The 23,025-nt window shown below is 43.7% G+C and overlaps 4 protein-coding genes across 9 annotated transcripts in view; 2 read left to right on the top strand and 2 right to left on the bottom strand.

The window, feature by feature from the left end:
• Positions 1-4,093, top strand: part of LOC139530679 (palmitoyltransferase ZDHHC14-like) — a 94,081-nt gene extending 89,988 nt beyond the window's left edge. For 3 of the 5 annotated variants that reach the window (XM_071327296.1, XM_071327291.1, XM_071327293.1), the window contains one exon: positions 2,747-4,093. In XM_071327296.1, coding sequence (XP_071183397.1) covers positions 2,747-3,181 — 435 coding nt within the window. In that variant the 3' untranslated portion in view covers positions 3,182-4,093. The remainder of the gene's footprint in view (positions 1-2,746) is intronic. The other 2 variants (XM_071327294.1, XM_071327295.1) reach the window with 1 other exon arrangement.
• Positions 4,094-4,648: 555 nt separating this feature from the next.
• On the bottom strand, positions 4,649-8,859 carry LOC139530680 (galectin-8-like). 2 transcript variants are annotated; one of them, XM_071327297.1, is made up of 8 exons: positions 8,606-8,859; positions 8,141-8,229; positions 7,278-7,488; positions 6,899-7,018; positions 6,765-6,800; positions 6,557-6,645; positions 6,227-6,392; positions 4,649-6,064 (listed from the first exon to the last, which is right to left on the bottom strand). In XM_071327297.1, exons 1-8 carry the CDS (start codon positions 8,642-8,644, stop codon positions 5,915-5,917), a joined length of 900 nt encoding a protein of 299 aa, XP_071183398.1. In that variant the 5' UTR covers positions 8,645-8,859; the 3' UTR covers positions 4,649-5,914. The 2 variants fall into 2 exon arrangements, with proteins under 2 accessions (XP_071183398.1, XP_071183399.1); XM_071327298.1 differs by lacking the exon at positions 8,606-8,859 and adding an exon at positions 8,484-8,594.
• Positions 8,860-9,532: 673 nt separating this feature from the next.
• On the top strand, positions 9,533-14,756 carry LOC139530993 (monocarboxylate transporter 10-like). The gene is made up of 8 exons (XM_071327782.1): positions 9,533-9,770; positions 10,156-10,371; positions 11,002-11,214; positions 11,425-11,576; positions 13,175-13,337; positions 13,519-13,722; positions 13,955-14,160; positions 14,391-14,756. Exons 1-8 carry the CDS (start codon positions 9,533-9,535, stop codon positions 14,529-14,531), a joined length of 1,533 nt encoding a protein of 510 aa, XP_071183883.1. The 3' UTR covers positions 14,532-14,756.
• Positions 14,757-14,834: 78 nt separating this feature from the next.
• Positions 14,835-21,690, bottom strand: LOC139530678 (kelch repeat and BTB domain-containing protein 11-like). The gene is made up of 2 exons (XM_071327290.1): positions 20,874-21,690; positions 14,835-20,076 (listed from the first exon to the last, which is right to left on the bottom strand). The coding sequence occupies exon 2, from the start codon at positions 19,960-19,962 to the stop codon at positions 17,803-17,805; it is 2,160 nt and encodes a 719-aa protein (XP_071183391.1). The 5' UTR covers positions 19,963-20,076; positions 20,874-21,690; the 3' UTR covers positions 14,835-17,802.
• Positions 21,691-23,025: the final 1,335 nt, after the last annotated feature.

The raw sequence follows: 23,025 nt of genomic DNA, 5'->3' as shown, positions 1-23,025 counted from the left end.
GTGAGGTAGATATGCTGCTATAACTTGATGATCATTCACATACCTAACCATTTCCTTGGTTCGTTTTTAGAGTGTATCCATTGGTTTCAGTGCCATGATGTCCTTGAGGAGCAGATTCAATGCATGAGCAGCATAGCCAATGGGTGTGATGTGAGGGTAGGACTCCTCCACTTTAGACCAAGCAGCCTTCATGTTCGCAGCATTGTCTGTCACCAGTGCAAATACCTTCTGTGGTCCAAGATCATTGACGACTGCCTTCAGCTCATCTGCAATGTAGAGACCGGTGTGTCTGTTGTCCCTTGTCTGTGCTCTTGTAGAATACTGGTTGAGGGGTGGAGAGGATGTAGTTAATTATTCCTTGCCCACAACATTCGACCACCCATCAGAGATGATTGCAATACAGTCTGCTTTCTCTATGATTTGCTTGACCTTCACTTGAACTCTGTTGAACTCTGCATCCAGCAAATGAGTAGATACAGCATGTCTGGTTGGAGGGGTGTATGCTGGGCAAAGAACATTCAGAAATCTCTTCCAATACATATTGCCTGTGAGCATCAGAGGTGAACCAGTTGCATACACAGCTCGAGTAAGACATTCATCAGCATTTCTCTGGCTACGTTCCTCCATTGAGTCAAAAAAAACTTCTGATTCCAGGAGGACCATGAGCTGTTGCTATCGATAAGGTGTCTGGTTCATCATTTTCTATAAGTAGAGGGACTTTTATCAGAGGTTGCTTGTTGTGAGCGCTGAGGGAACTTTATGCACTTGGCCAGATGTTTCTGCATCTTTGTTGCATTCTTCACATATGATTTGGCACAGTATTTGCAAATGTACACAGCTTTTTCTTCTACATTAGCTGCAGTGAAATGTCTCCACACATCAGATAGTGTCCGTGGCATTTTCCTGTAAAGATTAGGGAAAAAAATTGTTAAAAATAAAATAAAAATACAATTCCATCTACAGATAAATAGTTAAACAGTTAGATTAAACAACTCATTTTGTAAGATAAATGTTTTTAAATGAAACATATATGGAATATATTAACATGTCTCAGTTAGTAGGCTCAAGCATGCTAAAACCCACATGGCAGCAAAAAATGCATTAGCAGAAATTGTTAACAAGTTATAAATTATTTAAACACACTTTGCTGTAGGCTACTATTTACTAGTTAACAAAAAATCATGTATGTCATATAAAATATATTCACCCCACCCAGTATTGTAATCAAAACCAGATAGCATGTAGTCCTTGGCTCAGACAGTGTAGTAGTGCGGGCTCAATAGCATCTCATTAGTGTGCAAAATCTTGAGAATCAGCTGTACATGTGATGGAAGAGTGCACTGCACATGTGATGGAAGAATGCACTGTGCATGCAGAGGGTTGCAATTCCATTGAATTGGGGATAGTTTAACCAAAATATGCCACAAGACCTAGAATTGCCTTGTGTATCCCACAAAAAAGGTTCACTGTTATAAGTTTACTTTTTTGATGAATTTAAGCAAAATTCCCGGGCTTAACATCCCATGGAAAATTTCCAGAAATATTCCGGAAATGTACCGAAAAGTTTCCGACCCATTGCAACCCTAGGTCTGACTCTGATGAACCAACCCTCTCAGGCTGGAGTGTATTTCTGGCCGGCGCCCTGTACTGTGACTGTTCTGATCCCTGTGTATAACGCTCTCTGAAAAGCGTATTTGTCTCCAGGCCTGGCTGGTGCCAGCAGACAGACTGTATTGGAGACAGTAGCCCGGGGTTCTCTGTCAGTGAGCTCTCAGATCTCTGCTTCCTGTAGAGATGACGCCTACTGGCTGGAGCAGGCTCCTTCAGTAGCGGTGTCTCAAAGGAGAGACTAGGAGCCTGCGATGTGAGAATAGCCTCTCATGTCAGGCATCTAGGTGATGAACGCACTGGACAATACAATTTGAGACTAATGTCAGACAACTAGCAGCTAAGTTTGAGTCCAGGGGTTGAGTTTGTCTCTGAGTGACTATAAAATAAGCCAAGCTCATAAAAGGACATCAACTGATAAGAGAAACTTAAGTAGTCCTATAAACTAACACTCTGAACCTGGTGTGGTTATGCTTGGCCAGACAGGTGATTTGAGATGTGAGGACCAGATTATCTTCTATTATTTTAGTCTCCTGTGAACGTGAAATCTAAGAAGACCTTTCAAAGCACTAATGCCAGTTTTGTCATAGTGGATCATCAAAAGGTTTCCCATTGATTCATGTGCTCTCTCTCTCTCTCTCTGTGTGTGTGTGTGTGAGAGAAAGTGCACTCTGCCTGCCTTCAGTTTTGCACTTTGCCACTACATCTGATAATTATTAGATAGGCTATAGAAGTGCTCATCTAGTTCAATGGCTCAAACAGTGCACTGATGGCTCATTCCATGTAGATGTTTGATTTACATTTCAACTATTTAGGTTCCAGAGACACAGAGATAAATCAATAGCTGACTTAATGGCCCGCTGTCTCAACTTCATGTATTGAATTCACTATGCATTTGGGTCACTTTGAATACTGTTTTTTTCTCTCTGGTGTTGGTTTACTCTAACAAAGTTACTAACACCACATTTTCTCTTAATTCATTCACTACACTCGTCATGTTAACCTCTTGCTCCTCCTTTCTCTGTCATCCGTTTACCTTCCTCTTCTGTCACCCTCACATTCCCCTCCAATCCCTCCCCCAAAACATGTCTCATTACTCTCCCTACACTCATTCCTTTACTCCCACTCTCCATCTCAGTGTGATCAAGCCCAGTGCATTCAGAGCACCAAATTCGTTTTGCAGGCTGCTGCCACACCCCTGCTGCAGAGTGAGCCAGTCATCCTCACAGACGAGGCGTTTCTACCGGGCAGAACATCATTAGGGGGTTCCTGCTCTGGAGCCCTGCCGCTGGGGGGTCATCCGACACCCCCTACCTCCACCCCCAACCTCAGCTGTGACAACGACATGCTGCCTCTACGGAACGAGCAAAGCGACGGGCTACGACACCACCACACGGACGGGTGCCACCACCACTTCCTCACGCCCGAGGAAGCTCCCTCGCCACCGGGCATGCTCCCCTGCGTCAGTCCCCTGGGACACAGCCACACCATACAGGGCTTCTACAATCCAGCCAGCCAGGACTCTCTACACGAGGACTCTGTCAGAGGCCTGGTCAAACTCAGCTCTGTCTGACAGGGGGTTCACTCAAACATCCCTCCGTCCCCTAAAACGCTCCTCCCTTCCATCCACACCCGTGCCAAACAGTGGGTCGCCCCAATCCTGAATGCCTGTAACCAATATCCTCTCCGTCCACTAAAATCACAGGACTTGAGCCTCTTAAAGACTGTGGTACTATTTGGGAGCAGAACTGACCTGAACTGGGACCTTCGCTCCTCAAGCCAACAACTTGCCAAACCTCTGCATCATAATGGGGGGTTGTTGCTGGTGAAGGGCCCAGGGGACTTTGCCATATTATAAACAGTCACAAACGTACTGTTTTCTACTGAAGCATAGTCCACTCTCCTGGGAGGGGGACAGACAAAGGACAGGATTTGAGGAGGAAAAACAGAAGTGGTAGGTGTATGGCTGTCTGTCAGCTATTTTAAAGTTTAAAAAAGTGTTGTGACAGCTGTTCCTAAATATGTTAAAGAAAAGCTGCTTTATTTCTGTCATGAATCACGATTCTGGCATTTTTCTTTTTTTGTACAACGGACTGTGGCCTACTTGATCACTAATGGACAGTGTCAGCCTTTCTGAGGAGATTCCGGTTGATAGTCGACAGTGCAATCAGTAAACAAGAATTAGTGTCATCATGTTGCTAGCCTTAGTGAAGTTGCCAACGACCGGATGTATCCGGTTTTCAGGGATACAGCTAATTCACCCTAGCTTCCTGTTCCGCTGAAAACCGGATGTGGAAACTCCACTCAGGCATTTTCTTTTATGCCTGCTGCGTTAGGTTATCATGTTGCATATCATGCAATTCATTTCTTATTTTTAAATGACATGTTAAAAAGATTTGGTATTGTGTTGTGCCATACTAAGGTTATTCTTTTTCTCACATTATACTTCCTGTGGATATATTAATAAAATCACATTTTTAAGGTACTAGATTCTCTCTGTTGAAGCCAAGCCCCAAGGTGACCAGTTGAAAGTCATGTGTTATCATCTCTGACGTCACACATCCTTTGGTAGGTCTTAAAAAAGGTAGTCTTGTGACGATTCAACAGTATAAAATCATTGTACATGCTGTGTTGAGGGCGAGTCCTGCTGTAGGCTGGTCTCATGTAATGGTCCATTAATCTGTGGTCGGATGCCTCTGGATCATAGAGACCGGGGAAAACAAGGGCTCTCTGTCACCAGACATACTCACCAAAGTCAAACGAAAGTGACTATAGGCTTTACTTCAGAAGGAACTGCATTTCCCTAAACCACGTGGATTTGCTATTTTTAATGTGACGAAGCAAACATCACCTTATAGAAGAGCCTTTGCCTCTGCATGGTTTGAGTGTGAAAAATTGGCCAGTCGACTGCACCTTTTAACTTGTAGCGACATCTGGTGGTTGAAGAGGATAAATGTACCTATGTTGGAGCGGTGATAAATGTGCATGTAGATATCACAGGTGATTGAGGATCTGGTGGACAAAAGACCCCAGAGGAATATTCCAATCATCATACATTTATTTAAAAGCACTTGAACTATTTATAATACATTACATACAGTAGATTCTTTATATTATGTACATCAGGAGGAAACAGACAGCAGGCGCGGTCTCTTGCATTGCAAATATACCCAGTCACACTTGGTCCACCACTGGAGTAAGGACCACTGCTGGAAGATGACATCTCAGCAGTGTAACAGTAAGAAATTACTGTTAAAAACAAAATGGGTGAAATGCATGACTGAAAAATAATTTACATCGAGGTGGCCAGCTCAAATGGTTAGTTGAGTGACTGGACAAGCAAGAAAGGAAATGGCCATAACACGAATTGATTAACACACATTATTTTCATTGGAATCATCAACCAGTGTATTTGGTTTGACCCTGTAGTGTGCTTTGACTGAAGTACACTAGACTAGATCATATGGTGGGTGAGCTAGACAGATTTGGCATTTCTGTGATTGCACATACAGATAGAGTATTTGACCTTGTAATGCAGCCTTTTAGGCCACATTGCCTTTCTAAGGTATCTATTGGATGAATATTGAAGCACATTACTCGAGGCTATGTTTTGACAGGCAGCCCAATTTGTGATCTTTGTTTCACTAATTGGTCTTTTGACCAATCTGATGTGATTGTTCAAAAGACCAATTCATGGAAAAAGGTCAGAATTGGGCTGCCTTTCTAAACGAAGCCTATGGGTCATAAATAGCCACACATGTTCCCTCAGGTGCAGGAACGTTAAATATGGTCAGGGTTTTCATATTCCTGATAAATATATTCTGAGGCTTGCTAAGCATCACCTGCAACCATCCTATAATTTGTTTCAACACCTGAGATGGATGACTGGGAATGTTTATGGAATATTTTAGTATTTCAGCTCCAAGAATCACGGTCCCTGTAGATGTAAATTGATATTTAGAGGCCTTCCACCAATAAGTTAATTTATAGCCCTCTTAATACCTAGTGCTAACGTGTACTTTGTCCACATTTTTTGACAGGTGTAGCCAATTAAAAGACGCATTGTGATCCGATCTTCCTGACCACCTCCGGAGGTAGTCAGACACCCTTTGTATCTGGAAAATCAATCAAGTGTAAACAGATCTGGATGGTCAAACAATTTTAAATCATTATACCAGCCTCTAAATCATTGATAGGTAGCATCATTGATTTACGGCATCAATGTGTCTAAAATAAATACATTAATATTCATTGGTGGTGGGGGATGTAACCTGGCCTGAATGGGGCTTAGCGTCTATGTCCTCGGTCACCACAGCTTGACATCCATCAGCTCCAGGTCTCCCATGATCTCCAGCTGGTTGATGGTGCTCAGGTCCTGCACCCGATGCCTGTAGTCCAGCAGGTGAGAGCCGTTCACCGCCAGCTTGAACTGGTGGGGCTGGCAGAGGATAAGCATCTGGGGCAGAGAGAGTACTTGTAGTGAAAAAGACAAGCGAGAGTTCCAATAATACAAGTAACGTGCAGGTGATGTGAGAACTGATGACTGGGCTTATTTTTTTTTTAAGTAAGAAAAATGAATACAAAAAATATTCTACTGTAATATTAAGAGGCAGCATACCTCAAAGTACTCCCCAGGTGAGAATGGGAAGAGGGGAAGCTCCCTCTCCTCTGGTCCCCAGGACTCACTCAGGTAGGAGTTCCTGATGACCATGGCCGACTTCATCCGGGGGTTCAGGTGCAGAGCGATGTTCTCACTGCTGCTGTTGCGGAGGTTCACAGTGAAGCTGCCAGACAGGAGGTTCATCAGACAACAACGATGCAGGTTATTCTACAGTGTGTTACGGATAGTGGGCACTGGGCAGTCCTGACCTTACACACCACCTCAAAAGGTACACGGTCCATTTTCTTGAAACATGGTTTAAATACTGAGTTGTGTCCCATTGCTTACCTGTGTGGGTACATGCTGACCTGTCCCTTGATTGTGATGTGCTGTCCTGGACTCACCCCTTTCAGTAGACTGCCTTTGTAAGGGAGACTCTGGAAATACATAAGATTTAGGCCATGTCTGTAAACTGTGCAACATATTGATGCAATTGGTCATGTTGCCTTACATAGATGTTTTATATTTTCCATAAACTATAAATAATATAACTCACCAGGTCACCTGATTCGCCTGATATTGAATATATTGCCTATAGGAGAAAATAATAATAAAGACAGTCATTAGAGTGAGCTGGAAAATGTTTTATTATTCTAGTATGGACATATAGTAATGGGGAGGGGTACTTACTGAGTTTGGTATAAAGCCAAGGGCGTGCACCTTAACTTTCCCACATATAGAAAGTGTGTCAATCCTGTCCAGTGGGATTCTGTGCTTGTATTCTAACAAATGAGAACCATTTACTGCCACCTGCAGGTACAAAGGAAAACAGCATTCACACGACATCATATACTAAATCCATTATACTGTATTTGCTTGACTTTTGCATGATACTACTAGCTTCTTGTGACTCAACAGAAGTGAATGTGCAAGCAAATATAGGATAGGGAGTTTTTCTTATACGTGGCCTAATTGAAGAAGACTTTGCTCTCATGTTTAAGGTGACTTAAGCTGCAAAAACTGTCTATGTATGGTAAATCAGTTAACTCTCAGACATTGGTCCACTTGCCTTAAAGACGTCATCATGGACCAGGATGATCGTCTCGAAGGCTGCTCCCTGTCTGTAGGGCAGCTGCTGAAGGGTCTCCTCCCTGCCCCAACTCTCCTGCACCAGGGAGTTACACACCACGCACGGGGAACCCTTAAAACGGGGGTTGAAGTGGAAGGCGATGTCCGCACGAGGTTTAGTACTGCTGCCACAGGACAGGTCCATCTGGAACCTGCAGTTATCACATTGGTGTGTATTAAGAGTTTCAACATTTCTAAAAGCAAAGGTGGGGACTCGAGTCACACTAAATGTATCATTATTTTGGGTGAACGGAGTTGGGTAAACATATTTCTTTGCAAGCTTAACATTTTTTAGAGTTGGGTAAGCATATTATTTTTCAGTTGAGCCTGAAAAAATGCTTACTGACGGCCCTTCCCAACAATGCAGAGAGAAGAATAGCACAAGGAATAAATACACAATGAGTAACGATAATTTGGCTATATACACGGGGTACCAATACCGAGTCTGTGCAGGTTTACGAGGTAAGTATATACAGTATGTACATATGTATGTTTAGAGAAAAGGATAGATAATAAACAGCAGCAGCATATGTGATGAGTCAAAAGATTGCATTACAACTTTTTGCAGTTAGATCGGGTAGCTATTTACTTAAGTATTTAGTAGTCTTATGACAAAGGACCCCCAAGATGTTCAGAGTCCTGCTGGTTCCAGACTTGGTGCATTGGTACCACTTGCCATGCAGTAGCAGAGAGAACAGTCTGATTTGGGTGGCTGGAATTTTACTTCTGGGTAACCAAAATTTGTGTTAGGTTGAACCGGGATGTGAACATGAAATTAGGGCTAGGGAAAACAACATCACATACCTGTCAGCATCATTGTGAACAGTGCCCTGGATAATGACTATCTCGCCAGGGTGTAGGCCCCCAGGTATGGCCCCAGTGAACGGAATCACCTGAATGGAGAGGTAAGAGAGGCTTAATAAAGGCAAACATCATCAAATCATATTTAGTGTGTGTGTGTGTCCTACGGCATTAATGTAGCAATACATTCAATAACCTCTATCCCATTGCTGATACACAATATCGTATAAAATCGTTAAACATAACAGGATTTCGGCCCGACAATAATAAGCTACAATGAAATGACTGCAAAACGATGGACGATATAGCTGCACATATAAGCTACCTATTGATAACAGAAAAATACCTGCGGTAGCCTAATATCCAGGGTAGGCTATTCAATGTGTCAGAATTATTTTATTCTCATTGTTGAGAAAGGGAGAGTCTCGCTATGAGTAGTAGAGGTAGGCTAGTGAACAAGCCTCTTACCGGATTCAGGACAGTTTGTTTCGCGTTTGCCACAGCCATTGGGCCCGTTATGCAACACTACCATACAGCAGTTACCTATACCGCTAAATGATTGCAAAGAATGTAGAACGAATTGGGTCGATGTTTTTATTTTCTGCTATATTCAGAAGGCAGTAGGCATTTTCTCTCCATCTTCTATTCAATGTCCTACTACGTCACACACGCACTATGCGCAACCATGTGATCCAGGCTATGTGCTGTGACAGGCTGCTGCCACTGTATCCAAAAAAGCTGGAGACTGGAGACCAAATAAATTGAAAAACACACATCTGTAGCATATATAGCAATAGACGTATAGAAAGGTAGCCTACAATAAAATACAGTTCTCAAAAATAAGGCCATAGAATAAAATACAATCTTAAAAGCTTTCTCTAAAGTATAGGCTAGTAAACCAATAAAGCAAATGGGCCCCTAATGCCTAAAGAATAGCTCGAAAAATAGCTCAAAATCTTTGGAATAATTCCAAAGCGCGTAACGTTGCGCGCGCACACACACATTTGAGTTGGCTCAATTTCGTTGCAAATATTGACAAATTATTAAATAATTAATTTGTATTACGATCAAAATGTAGGTTATGTAGCTATCATTCCACTACTTGCCTATCCTGTCATGCTAAACCTTGGGCATATGACGCGAAGTAGCCTAAAAGAAGTGAATGTTAATAGACTGGTACCCAGTCTAGAATAGGCCTACTGAAGGTGGCCAAAGCTCGCCAGTTTCGTGGGAGATAGCTTTATGGCAATTATGATGTCAGACAGATCTGGGTTAATCATGGTCGGCGCTATGGCAACATTCCTCTTTGATTCTATCCACCTTTATTTTGCGCACCAGAAGTCTCTAACCGGTCTAGGTGGATAGCACCCAAGGTTCGTGTTTTTGTGCAACAAGATGCACATCTTCTGGACTGCCATTCCCTTCAGGAGGTTTTACTCCGAGGAACCCGAGCTTATTCCTCGGGAGCTTCGCAGACCCCCACCTATCAAGCCTCCCCCGGACGGAGGATGGGGATGGGTGATTGTCTTTTCATCGTTCCTCTATAATGTCCTGGTACTGGGATACCACAACTCCTTCGGAGTGTACCTCATCAGTCTCCTCAAAGAGTTTGGGGAGACAAGTTCTAAAACAGGCAAGTTACCCTAAACTTCACATAATCACATAGCGTTAGGCCCGTTTATCCAACCTGGTCTCAGAGCATTTCGTATTCAACCCAACATCATAGTGAAATGTAGTATTAGGCTACACACTGTAAACTCTACTGTTGTAACTAGACATTTCAACAACTATTTTGTATTAGCTGCAAAGTGATTTTGTGATCATGAAATGAGATGTCTAAACGTTAATAAACCTGTAATAAACATGTTAAACAAGTAGTTACCTTCAACTGCATGAATGACCTGCTGTTGTACCTACTGTATCACACCAATCAGAAGATTGCTTACAGATGCTATAGAATAGATACACTGAAATCTGCTAGCTACCTAACCTATGACCTACTTTCTGCTGTCCTATAGCATGGGTTGGCTCCATCAGCTATGGCTTCATCATGGTCTGTGGGCCCCTGTCTGGGAAGCTGACAGTCAGGTACGGAGCCAGAGAGATATCCATCCTAGGATCCCTCATCATCATGATCTCCACAGTGTGCTCGTCCTACGCACCCAATCTAGGAACACTGTTCTTCACACACGGCTTCCTCACTGGAGTGGGCTCCAGCTTTGCCTTCACCCCAGGTTGGTACAAGGCCAGGTAGCCTAGTGGTTAGAGCGTTGGGCCAGTAACCGAATGGTTGCTAGTTTGAATCCCTGAGCTGTCAAGGTAAAAATATGTTCTGCCCCTGAACAACCCACAGTTCCTAGGCCGTCGTTGTAAGTAAGAATTTGTTCTTAACTGACCTGCCTAGTTAAAAAAAAGGTTAAATAAAAAGGGAGGGATGGAATTAGCTAATGGTTAGCTACACTACTGCAGGGGTCGGCAACAGGCGACCTGCAAGTTCTACATTTTTATTTAAGTAAAACCTCTCAGGAATTCAGCAAAACATGAGTATAATTTAGGAAATCTGTTCCCAAGTATTCCCACAAACAAAAAAAGATAGATGTGATCATGTCTCAATGTATGAAATTATAAAAAATAAAAATAAAAAATAAAATACAGTCTCTTTTTGGGCTTAGTTGTGGTCAATTTGCGGTGACCAAAATCGTTCCACAGCTGAATCTAGTTGCCTACCCCTGCACTATGAATTCACTAAAACTACCAATCCATCCACAGCTTTTCTAGTTCATATTGTGTTATCAAGACCAGCACAGCTAACACATTATCTCACCTCCATCTCCAATCTCCCTCCTCTTCCTCCCGTGGGGCAGGTATGATCATGGTTAGCCAGTACTTCACCACCAAGCGTTCCCTGGCCACGGGGATAGTGATGTCAGGGGGAGCAGCAGGGGCCCTGGTCCAGACTCGGCTCCATCTGTTCCTCATAGACGTCCTGGGTTGGAGGCAGAGTCTCCGAGTGTTCTCAGGTCTCATGATTATTTGTGTCATCACCGGCTTCACCTACCTGCCACTCAACCCCAAAGGTACTGCAGAACGTTCAGACCCACAATGGTTTTTATTTCTTTAGTACATTGCAGGTTACCATGTTAAATGATGAACATACAGAGATGGGACCTTCTATCACATCATCATGACTGAGTGCACAATTTATTACACTATCAAACGGAAATGTAATATTAATCCAAAACGATGTGTTACTGATGAGGTTTGAGTGATTTATATGTATTTGAAAGGTTACAACAGAAGTGTGGTGGATAATTTGAAGAACTCTCCCTTGAAGAAGTTTGTTGTGGACCTTGGCCTGTGGAAAGACAAAATATTTCTCATATGGGTTGCAGCCAATGGACTGTGTAAATTTGGATTCTTCATTCCATATGTCCACTTGGTAAGTTACATTTTGGTGTAAACAACTGAAGGCTCAGTTGAAATGGTACGACATTATAGTTTGGAACCATTCTGTAATTTTACTCATATACAGTACATTCGGAAAGTACTCAGACCCCTTGACTATTCGCTTGGTCATTGTGTGTAGATTGATTAAATTAAATAAATTCAGCAATTTTAGAATAAGGCTGAAAAGTTTTTAAAAAAAATGGAAAAACTGGTTTTTAGAAATTTTGCTAATTTATAAAAAAACAAACAGAAATACCTTATTTACATAACTATTCAGACCCTTTGCTATGAGACTCGAAATTGAGCTCTTGTGCATCCTGTTTCCATTGATCATCCTTGAGATGTTTCTACAACTTGATTGGAGTCCACCTGTGGTAAATTCAATTGATTGGACATGATTTGGAAAGGCACACCTGTCTATATAAGGTCCCACAGTTGACAGTGGATGTCAGAGCAAAAACCAAGCAATGAGGTTGAAGGAATTATCCGTAGAGCTCCAAGACAGGAATGTGTCGAGACACAGATCTGGGGAAGTGAACCAAAACATGTCTGTAGCATTGAAGGTCCCCAAGAACACAGTGGCCCCCATCATTCTTAAATGGAAAAAGTTTGTAACCACCAAGAATCTTTCTAGAGCTGGCTTCCCGGCCAAACTGAGCAATCAGGGAGAAGGGGCTTGGTCAGGGAGGTGACCAAGAACCCAATGGTCACTCTGACAGAGCTCCAGAATTCCTCTGTAGAGATGGGACAACCATCTCTGCAGCACTCCACCAATCAGGCCTTTATGGTAGAGTGGCCAGACAGAAGCACTCCTCAGTAAAAGGCACATGACCGCCTGCTTGGAGATTGCCAAAAGGCACCTAAATACTCTCAAACCATGAGAAACAAGATTCTCTGGTCTGATGAAACCAAGATTGAACTCTTTGGACTGAATGCCAAGCGTCACGTCTGGAGGAAACCAGGGCAACATCCCTACGGTGAAGCATGGGGGTTGCAGAATCATGCTGTGGGCATGTTTTTCAATGGCAGGGACTGGGAGACTAGTCAGGATCGAGGCACAGATGAACGGAGAAAAGTACAGAGACCCTTGATGAAACCTGCTCAGGAACTCAGACTGGGGTGAAGGTTCACCTTCCAACAGGACAACGACCCTAAGCACACAGCCAAGACAATGCAGTAGTGGCATCGGGACAAGTCTCTGAATGTCATTGAGTGGCCCAGGCAGAGCCCGGACTTGAACCCAATCGAACATCTCTGGAGAGACCTGAAAATAGCTTTGCAGCAACGCTTCCATGCGTCAACATAGTACTGAGTAAAGGGTCTAAATACTTAGGTAAATGTGATACTTCCGTTTTATTTTAATATACATTTACTAATATTTCTAAAAACCAGTTTTTGCTGTCATTATGGGGTATTGTGTGCAGATTGATTAGGGGGGGGAACTATTTCATCAATTTAAGAATAAGGCTGTAACATTACAAAATGTGAAAAAAGTCAAGGGGTCTGAATACTTCCCGAATGCACTGTATCTCAAAGATGAGTGAATGTAGTTCAGGTACAAAATGTGTGTGTGTGTGTGTCCTGCTCTAGGTGAAGCATGCGGTTCAGCTGGGCATCCCCGTCCACAGTGCCACTAACATCATGCTGTTCCTAGGCTTGACTAGCATGGTCAGCCGGATCATCTTCGGCAGGATCTGTGATTCAGAGAGAATCAACAGGCTCTACATCAACCAGGCCTCTGTCTTCGGTGTGGGTGGGTTGGCCTTATGCCTATACTTCCTCACGGTCATTGTGACCGTTAGTAAAGCAATACAACACGAGAGAGGGTATGTTATGGCGATTATTATCACGGCTGTTCTGCAGTCAAGGTGAATTCTGAAGACCGTACACAACCTAACACCTGTCCCCTACTGTCTTTCCTCCCGTGTTGCCAGGTCTGCTGTACATGTTGATCCCACTGCTCCATTCCTACGGCTCTCTGGTGGCCTTCGGCCTTTTCCTGGGGATCGCTGATGCTGGCAACTACATCCTGCTCCCTGTCCTGACCTTTGACCTGATGGGGGCCGAGAAGATGCCCGTGGCCTGGGGGTTCATGCTCACGGTCAACGCGGTCAGCTGCTTGGGGCCGCCCTTTGCTGGTGGGTTCACCGCAGCTGACGTTATTGTTGTAACAGTACTTATTCTTAAGTTGGAGGAGTGTAAGCCATGTCAGTACAGCCAAACAATGACAATCGGCTCAAATTTTTTGGGGTGCAGAGGTTGCATCACTGTCTTTGCATGAAGGAACATCATACAAGTAGTATGATGATAAAAGGCATAGTCATCATAACTTTGTTGTCTCAGTCATACATGAGTTGTTGTCCCGGTCAGGTTGGGTGAATGACATGACAGGAAGCTACAACCTGGGCTTTGTGGTTGCCGGGGCGTTGAACGTGACAGCCTGTTTTGTCTTGGCCTTGATCCCCCTGGCCAAGAGGTCAACCAGACAGACATGCAAGAGCATCATGAACGTCACCATCGACCGCTCCACACAGGAAATCACGCAGTGGGCCGACAACCTGCCTCCTATCGCTGAGGTAATACACCGGTACCTCTCTACTCACCAGAAGATGACACTGTTCTTCTTTTCTATAAGGGGTGTCACTCTAACAAAATATTTTGTTTCATTGTCAATTATAATTGATGGTGCAAGTTTTTCCTGACCACGTGGCTTGACCAGGAAAAAAGTTATGGTCAGGAAAAACTACTAGCCCTAATTATATAATGTATGTTTACTCAAAATACTTACATTTCAATTGTCGAATAGGAGGAGCCACCAGTGTCCAAATATGTGAACTACTTCTCTACAACTACGTTCCGTAGTCCAGAGATTACCGAGAGTAGACCTGAGGTGTACAGAGGAGATGATGCCGAAACCGCAGGACCTGCTGAAGTCACCCGGCTATAGCAACAACACCAAGCATCACCACCCCTTCTGCCTCATCAGGAGAGATAAATGTTGTATCTTTTCACTTAGGGGAGCAAATACAATAATGTATCAATACAGTGTTGGCTGGTATTCTTATAGTGAATTAATCTGTTTTCATTTAAGAGAGAAATGACAAGCGCATGACTTGTTAGTCATTGTCCAGTAGGTGGCGCTTCTGTACCAAGTGAAAATAAAAGTCTGTCAGAGCACTGCTCGTCAGCAATGATAATTAAGGACCTCTCCCTCCATACTGCAAGACACATTCTATAGAAAATGACAGTGTCACTTTTCTCAGACAATTTTTATTTTATTTGCAGCACTTAGTTTCGACTGAAATACATCATTAAAACAGTTAGTTTTTTAGCTGTTACTTATTATATGCCATTAACAGCAAGAAAGCCTTCAACCAACACTGTACTTTAAGCCATTCATCATTGCAATATTATGTCCAAAGCCAACAGGCCATAAGAGCTTCACTACACACTGACACCAGCCAGTAAAATACCAAACTAATAAATCCAACCACATCCACTCTGTCACAACAGTTACAACTGCCTCTCGGAGATACTGTTAAAATGTGATAGTTGCATTTTGCTCACTGAATAAAATCCCACAGATTAATAAAACTCCCATTGATGTATTATTGCAAAAACTAAACAAATAGGTCTAATTTCTAAGAAAGAGTAATGAGATGGAGTGCTATTTGACCAGCTCCAATATTGTATTAAAGTGCAATAAGGATTTGGCATACCTTAGCAGAACAGATGAACATTGAGCTAAAGTTGATGAAAAGTGTGCTTCCTACTAAACACTGTGTGGGTGAGATGATTATGCATTATAAATGGATGGAATAAAACTGACAGGCCATGGCTAGCATAAATTATACTGAAATAGTCAAGTACTTGTGAGGCAGTTCAACAGTATCTGAAAATGCATACTATGTATGCTAGTCACAGTCTTTCTGGCTGGCTCATCAAATACTTGTGGGAGATGACAACATAATAGCGTTTTCATTATCGGTAGGACAAGGACAAATTCTCCTGTCCTGCATAGGAGAAATGACTCCTCACTTCTCTGAAGAACGTTAAAGAATATTTTAGCAGCAAGTGTGGTGCCCTTGTATCACGGCAACATTGATACATTGCTGTTAATACTATTGCTTAGTGTTGTAGAGGTCACATACATTTTGGGGATTTAGGATATTAATCACCCAAATATATTTACTATAGATTTATTTACTGAAACGTCTGAAAGGGTTTGCTGTGTTATTATCAGACTATATGAGACAATACCAGACTATTTTGTCTTTGGCAAATGTGATAGTCAAGGACCAGGCCCCTAAGAGTGAACAGTGTGCAGTAAGAATTGTCCCTCATATCTATATGGACTCAATCCTGTATTCTGTAAACATCTTTGCACACCTAAGACCCATTTCAAACAAACCTAGTAACCTAACACGATCCCAAAGATCGGTCAAAAACACCTCTTCTTGTGCTGCAAGAATTCACCTTCGGATTCATGTCCACCACAAAACAATGTTTGTAGTGTATTGAAACTCAACTGTATGTAGAGTGTTGTCTTTGACGAAACTTGCAAGGCTGGTTATTGGTTCTGAATGAATAGGTGGGTACTGGTTCTGAATGAACAGGTGGGTACTGGTTCTGAATGAACAGGTGGGTACTGGTTCTGAATGAATAGGTGGGTATTGGTTCTGAATGAACAGGTGGGTACTGGTTCTGAATGAACAGGTGGGTACTGGTTCTGAATGAACAGGTGGGTACTGGTTCTGAATGAACAGGTGGGTACTGGTTCTGAATGAACAGGTGGGTACTGGTTCTGAATGAACAGGTGGGTACTGGTTCTGAATGAACAGGTGGGTACTGGTTCTGAATGAACAGGTGGGTACTGGTTCTGAATGAATAGGTGGGTACTGGTTCTGAATGAATAGGTGGGTATTGGTTCTGAATGAACAGGTGGGTACTGGTTCTGAATGAACAGGTGGGTACTGGTTCTGAATGAACAAGTGGGTACTGGTTCTGAATGAACAGGTGGGTACTGGTTCTGAATGAACAGGTGGGTATTGGTTCTGAATGAACAGGTGGGTACTGGTTCTGAATGAACAGGTGGGTACTGGTTCTGAATGAACAGGTGGGTATTGGTTCTGAATGAACAGGTGGGTACTGGTTCTGAATGAACAGGTGGGTACTGGTTCTGAATGAACAGGTGGGTACTGGTTCTGAATGAACAGGTGGGTACTGGTTCTGAATGAACAGGTGGGTACTGGTTCTGAATGAATAGGTGGGTACTGGTTCTGAATGAATAGGTGGGTACTGGTTCTGAATGAACAGGTGGGTACTGGTTCTGAATGAACAGGTGGGTACTGGTTCTGAATGAACAGGTGGGTACTGGTTCTGAATGAATAGGTGGGTACTGGTTCTGAATGAATAGGTGGGTACTGGTTCTGAATGAACAGGTGGGTACTGGTTTTGAACCTAATTCACTAATAAGTGCATTGTGCTCTTCAACATTATCCCTTGATAATCTATAATGGTAGAATAGCATTATTGTAGAATATATACAGTATGTGGCTAATTTCCTCCTTCTGTTCAATGGCCTTGTGAAGTAATGTTAAAGGCAGTTCTGATATCGGGCCTTGGTGCTGTGTGAATGTTATTTCCCCTCCCCGCCGTTTCTTCATAGAGCCATGTTACAGAGCATACATCACCACAGTAGCAGGCCTTGTACTGTACCAGATGAAGCTGCTTATGTGTTTGCTTGTTTCATTTAGATTGACATAGCTGGCAAGTTCTGTCAGAACATACTTTAACTGCCCCTGCACTCAGACAATTCCACCTCTGATGTGAGATTTTTGTCTAAAAGCGACCAGCCAGCCAACAGAATTAAAAACAATATCTATTCTAACTATCTGCTAAAACAAAAATGCACAACACAAACTGAACACAGGAGAATACACAAAAAAACAGCTGCACCTGTCATTATCTCATTATTTACAGTCAGATGCATTTCTGGTTGCACTCATTCACCACGTTAAAGTCATCCTTGTTAAGGCTTGTCCTGTAGATACTGTCACTGACCATGCAAAGACAACACATTCCATTACGAGCAGGTAAACTGGACAGGGTGGACAGGGGGGGGAAGTAAAGCTGACATTGAAACATTTTCACTATATTTTAAAGGTCCACTATATTCTATTGACGGGCTTCTGTAATGTAGCGTCATTGGTACACGGTCATATCACATGAGTCTTGTCAGGCAGACTGAGGATGAAAGGGAACAGTATGCCCTTAGCTTCCAGTGGTGGCCTCAGAGGTTCCTCTACAAAGTAAGAGCCGTCCTCCTCCACTACAAACTGCAGAATCTGAGTCTTGTTCACACAATAGATGCAATTTCCGATGACGGCACACCGGAACGGCAAAGGGCTGCCCTGTCGCTGTGACACACAGTCGTGCCACATTTTCACTATAGTGTTATACCTGAACACATTGACCCCCTGGTCGCGGTTCACGTCAAACCTGTAGATGAAGCTTTTCAGAGCCACCATGTCGGTTGACTTCTTCCTGCTGTTGTTGTAGGGGCACTCCTGCCACTCATCCCTCTTGGGGTCGTATTTTAGGAGACGGTAGAACAGAGACCCTCCAGAAACATAGAGCTCTCCGTTACATGTGGTAGCTTCATGGGCCACTGCAAACGCCCCTTTGGGTAAGGGAGCCACTGTGGTCCATCTGTCAGTCCGAGGATCATACTTTTCCACTGTGAACAAACACTCCCCTCCTATGGCGTACAAGTTACCCTCCATAGACACTAGCTTGAGCTGCGACCGAGCCTGGTTGAGCGGCCGAACCTCGCTCCAGCGGTTAGTGATGGGGTTGTAACAGAACACCTTGTCTGAGACCTTGCCCTTATCCCCATATCCCTTTATCCCACCGGCCACAAACAGGTAGTTGTACAAGGTGCAGATCCCACAGCCCTTAGTGTTAATGTCCTCCGGCATCAGAGTCAGAGGTCTCCAGTCATTGGCTGCCTCGTTGAAGTAGTAAATCATGTGGTTCTCCTCGAAGGATGCCACGGACAGAGGGCTCTGCGGTCGACTGTTACACCGACTCTGAGGTCGGCTCCCGACGCGGTCGAACACATCGTTGATCTCAGCGACCATCAGGGACCTCTTTCCCTCCATTCTCTTCTTCAGGACCAGATCCCTCTCCGACCCAGTCAGATGTCCATACACCGTTTGGTCCCGCAGGATCTGGAGGAAATTGTCACTCATGAAGCGATAGGCCGTCTCCTTCAGTTCGTTGAGTCGTTGCTTCTTGGCGATAGTTAGAATCTCGTAGCAGTTCTCTGCTGTGACCTGCTCTGAGATGGTATCCATAGCAGCCTGGAGGGCACATGGGATCTGTAAGATCTTAGCTCCTGTGATCACCTCTACCACATTGTCCTTGTGCACATTCATCTGAGAGGTGTAGATATAGTCTATCAGGATGGTCAGGGTCTTGTACTTCAGCCCTTTCACTTTCAGGATGTCTCTCGACTGACGAGCCTTGAAATAGTCACTCTTCTCTGCCAGAACAGACTTGTGAACACTGATTTTCTGGCCACCGACTTCAATCACTAAATCCGGCTCCTCTTTAGGCGTTGTGTTACTGACGCCACCATGGCCACTACTGCCCCTGTGTCCTTGGTTCGACTCAAGCCCTGACTGTCCATACAATGTGTCATATTCTGTGCCAGAGCTGTGGCTAAACAAGCGCTCCAGCTCTTGTATGGTTGGCTGGTTGTCCGCGGTGATACAATGAGTGTCAGGCGCGGAGGTCCCCTGCTCCGGGGAGGCGGTGACGTTTGTGATGTGACACTGACTCCCCACTATGCTCTCTCTGTAGAGGAACAGAGACCCTTCCGCTTCCTCTCTGGCCTCTCCCTTGAAGTACAGAGAGGGACCCACACTGCAGGGCACTTTGGCCCTCGCCCCATTCATATCCTCACTGATACCGTTTCTGCCATGAGTACAGTTCTGGTCTCTACCAGCATCAAGCTTGGGTATGTGAGATGTATGTGCTTGATGAGAAGGATCAGTAATGTGAAGCTGATCTGTTTTTGAGATGTGTGATCCATCACCCTGTGGACGGTCAAAGTGATGATGCCCAATCACCGTACCACCATCCAACAAGTACTCCTTTGTAACTGGTGTGCTCTGTCGACAGAATCCCTGGTCGTCCAGTATGAATCCCAGGTCTGGAGCATTGGTGTTCCCCTCCTGCTTCCGTGGGAGGGGACAGACACCCCCATCCTCATCCGAGGGGGAGGAGAGGAGGTCCGAGCAGACGGCATGGTGGAAGATTACGTCTGCCTCCACTGTGTGCACTCCTCCTCCCGGTCTCCGTCTGTCATTCATCCTGTCTGATCAGAGCTAGTGGTAGTCCAGATCCTCAGTGATCATAGCGAGGAGAATCCAACAGAATCTTCTAGAATCACTCCTCCAGATCTGGGCTGGTCTCGTCCCTTGAACCTTTTTGACACGTTAGGGGAGAAGAGAAATATATCAAAAATCATTGAAAATCCATCCTGCTTCTATGGCATGTTTCAAATAACTAAAACCTAAATTGTTGCCAGTGCTACTTAAACTCTGAGGGGCGCCCTTACTCCACAAGCAACACATGGAGCCAATTTTGGCATATCTTCGGCATATCATCAGAGCTTTATAGAGTACCTTTGATGTTTTCTCAAAATTGACTAAACCCTATTGAAAAACATAACATTATTAAATTCTACAGATATTATTATACGGGTCTAATTGCACATTTGGCACGTGTGCAGAAAAAGATGAATTCAAGTGCTATTATTAAGATATTAGACATAGTGAATGGAATAACAAGTAAATTATTGTTGCTATACGCTGCTAACACACATGACCTACCTATTGGATGATCATTCTAATCTGTGTTAATCGCGCCCCCGTGGGAGACGGACACATAGGGCGCATGCTCAGTGGCCACTGTTGACTGCTAAATCCTGAATATGATAGGAGAGGAAGCCGTTCACGCGCACATTTCGCTGTCAAATTGTGTAATAGAAACCAAATACTAGTACAATAATTTATAGAAATTGATTCATATATATTCATTCATCATAACGTGAAGAAATATAAATTGGCACATTTGCGCGCAATATAATTAAGGCAAGCAATTATTCAAGGCTAAATTTACTATTAAGGTATCATCAAAGATGGAAATGCATCTCGACTCATACAAACTTTTATCCTAAATAGCATGATGATGATTTATTATAGTATAGCCTACTACTTACGTATTTGGTGAAGTAGCAGCGCAGTTCAATAGACCGTTTTCATCAGTCTCACACACACACAAAGCCCAGTTATGTAAGGTAGCCCCAATACTGAAAATTGGAGAACCTCAAAAATGCAAGACACCTCTTTTCCCTCATAGAGATAATTTCGTAAATGTGAAGAAGTCCTTCATTACACGTCCTTTAGCTATATAGGCTATCACTTGGACAAATAATCTCCGAGTAAATGGATCTTTGTTATTCCTTAAAAAATCATAAGAGAAAGTCCACTGTAACTACATCGATGTCTTGGCTAAAACAAAATACAGACAGTCATTCCAGGACTCAGTCTTTCAGATGATCTATCCACGACCAATATGTTGCCAAGTAAATTCCTCCTGCAGCTCTCCAGTGCGTCCGAGCTGAGCGGTGAGCATCAAATGTCGTATTTCACCTCCACAGTTTAAAATCAGTCCAGCATAGATCAGTGTTCTCCCTCCGCTGCCCCGAATGTGTTTAGATTTTTTACAGTTGGCTACAGTCCGACAGTTATTGATCTAGACCACACACCCTCTACACGGATATTCCCTCAGCGCATGCACCACCCACGCGCTGGAGGCAAACCACCGGGAAAATGCGACATTCCTTCACACGCTTTTGTGTCCGAGATGTCATGGGGGAAGCTCAGCGATCTGCGCCCTTGCGTGCATTATAAGACCCTGTCATTGTAAGACCCTACTACAGCCTCTTATAGGAAAGGCCCTACTTCAAAAGCAAAGCCAAATAACAAATATGTTGTTCACTAGACAACATACACATTTGTGTTTCCCTATTGGGATATTGTAATTATAAAGACTTGTCTCCACATTAAAATGTACTACGTCTACCGCCTTCTGCTTGGTACGCTTCATCCGATCATATTTTGACAGGAAGAACATTGCTTCAACCTACCCTTTAAACCATGGGTTACAGTGCATTTGGAAAGTATTCAGACACATTGACTTCCCCCCCATTTTGTTACGTTAGACTTATTCTAAAATTGATTACATCTTTGTTTTTCATCAATCTACACACACTACCTCATGACAAAGCGAAAACAGGTTTTTAGAAATATTTGCAAATGCATAAAAAAAGATAAAAAAAGACCTTATTTACATAAGTATTCAGAACCTTTGCTATGAAACTCAAAATTGAGCTCGTGTGCATCCTGTTTCCGTTGATCATCCTTGAGATGTCTGTACAACTTGGAGTCCACCTGAGGTAAATTATATTTATTGGAAATTATTTGGAAAGGTACACACGTACACACACACATCTATATAAGGTCCCACAATTGACAGTGCATGTCAGAGCAAAAACCAAGTCGTGAGGTCGGTGGAATTGTCCATCGAGCTCCGAGACAGGATTGTGTCAGGCATAGATCTGGGGAAGGGCACCAAAACATTTCTGCAGCACTGAAGGTCCCCAAGAACACAGTGGCCTCCATCATTCTTAAATGGAAGAAGTTCGTAACCAAGAACCCGATGATAACTCTGACAGAGCTCCATCTGTGGAGATGGGAGAAAGTGCCAGAAGGACAACTATCTCTGCAGCACTCCACTAAAATCAGGCCTTTATGGTAGAGTGGCCAGACAGAAGCCACTCCGTAAAAGGCATGACAGCCCGCTTGGAGTTTGCCAAAAGGCACCTAAAGACTCTCACACCATGAGAAACAAGATTCTCTGGTCTGATGAAACCAAGATTGAACTATTTGGCCTGAATGCCAAGTGTCACATCTGGAGGAAACCTGGCACCATCCCTACTGTGAAGCATGGTGGTGGCAGCATCATGCTGTGGGGATGTTTTTCAGCGGCAGGGACTGGGAGACTAGTCAGGATTGAGGCAAAGATGAATGGAGAAAAGTACAGAGAGATCCTTCATGAAAACCTGCTCCAGAGCACTCAGGACCTCAGACTGGGGCGAAGGTTCACTTTCCAACAAGACAATGACCCTAAGCACACAGCCAAGACAACGCAGGAGTGGCTTCGGGACAAGTCTCTGAATGATCTTGAGTGGCCCAGCCAGAGACCGGACTTGAACCCGATCGAACATCTCAGAGAGACCTGAAAATAGCTGTGCAGCAATGCTCCCCATCCAACCTGACAAAGCTTGAGAGGATCTGCAGAGAATAATG

The sequence above is a fragment of the Salvelinus alpinus genome, chromosome 9 (genome assembly GCF_045679555.1).
Source record: "Salvelinus alpinus chromosome 9, SLU_Salpinus.1, whole genome shotgun sequence".
NCBI classification, from domain to species: domain Eukaryota; kingdom Metazoa; phylum Chordata; class Actinopteri; order Salmoniformes; family Salmonidae; genus Salvelinus; species Salvelinus alpinus.
Note: the sequence above shows the minus strand (reverse complement) of the source record. Positions and strands in the feature narration are given on the sequence as shown.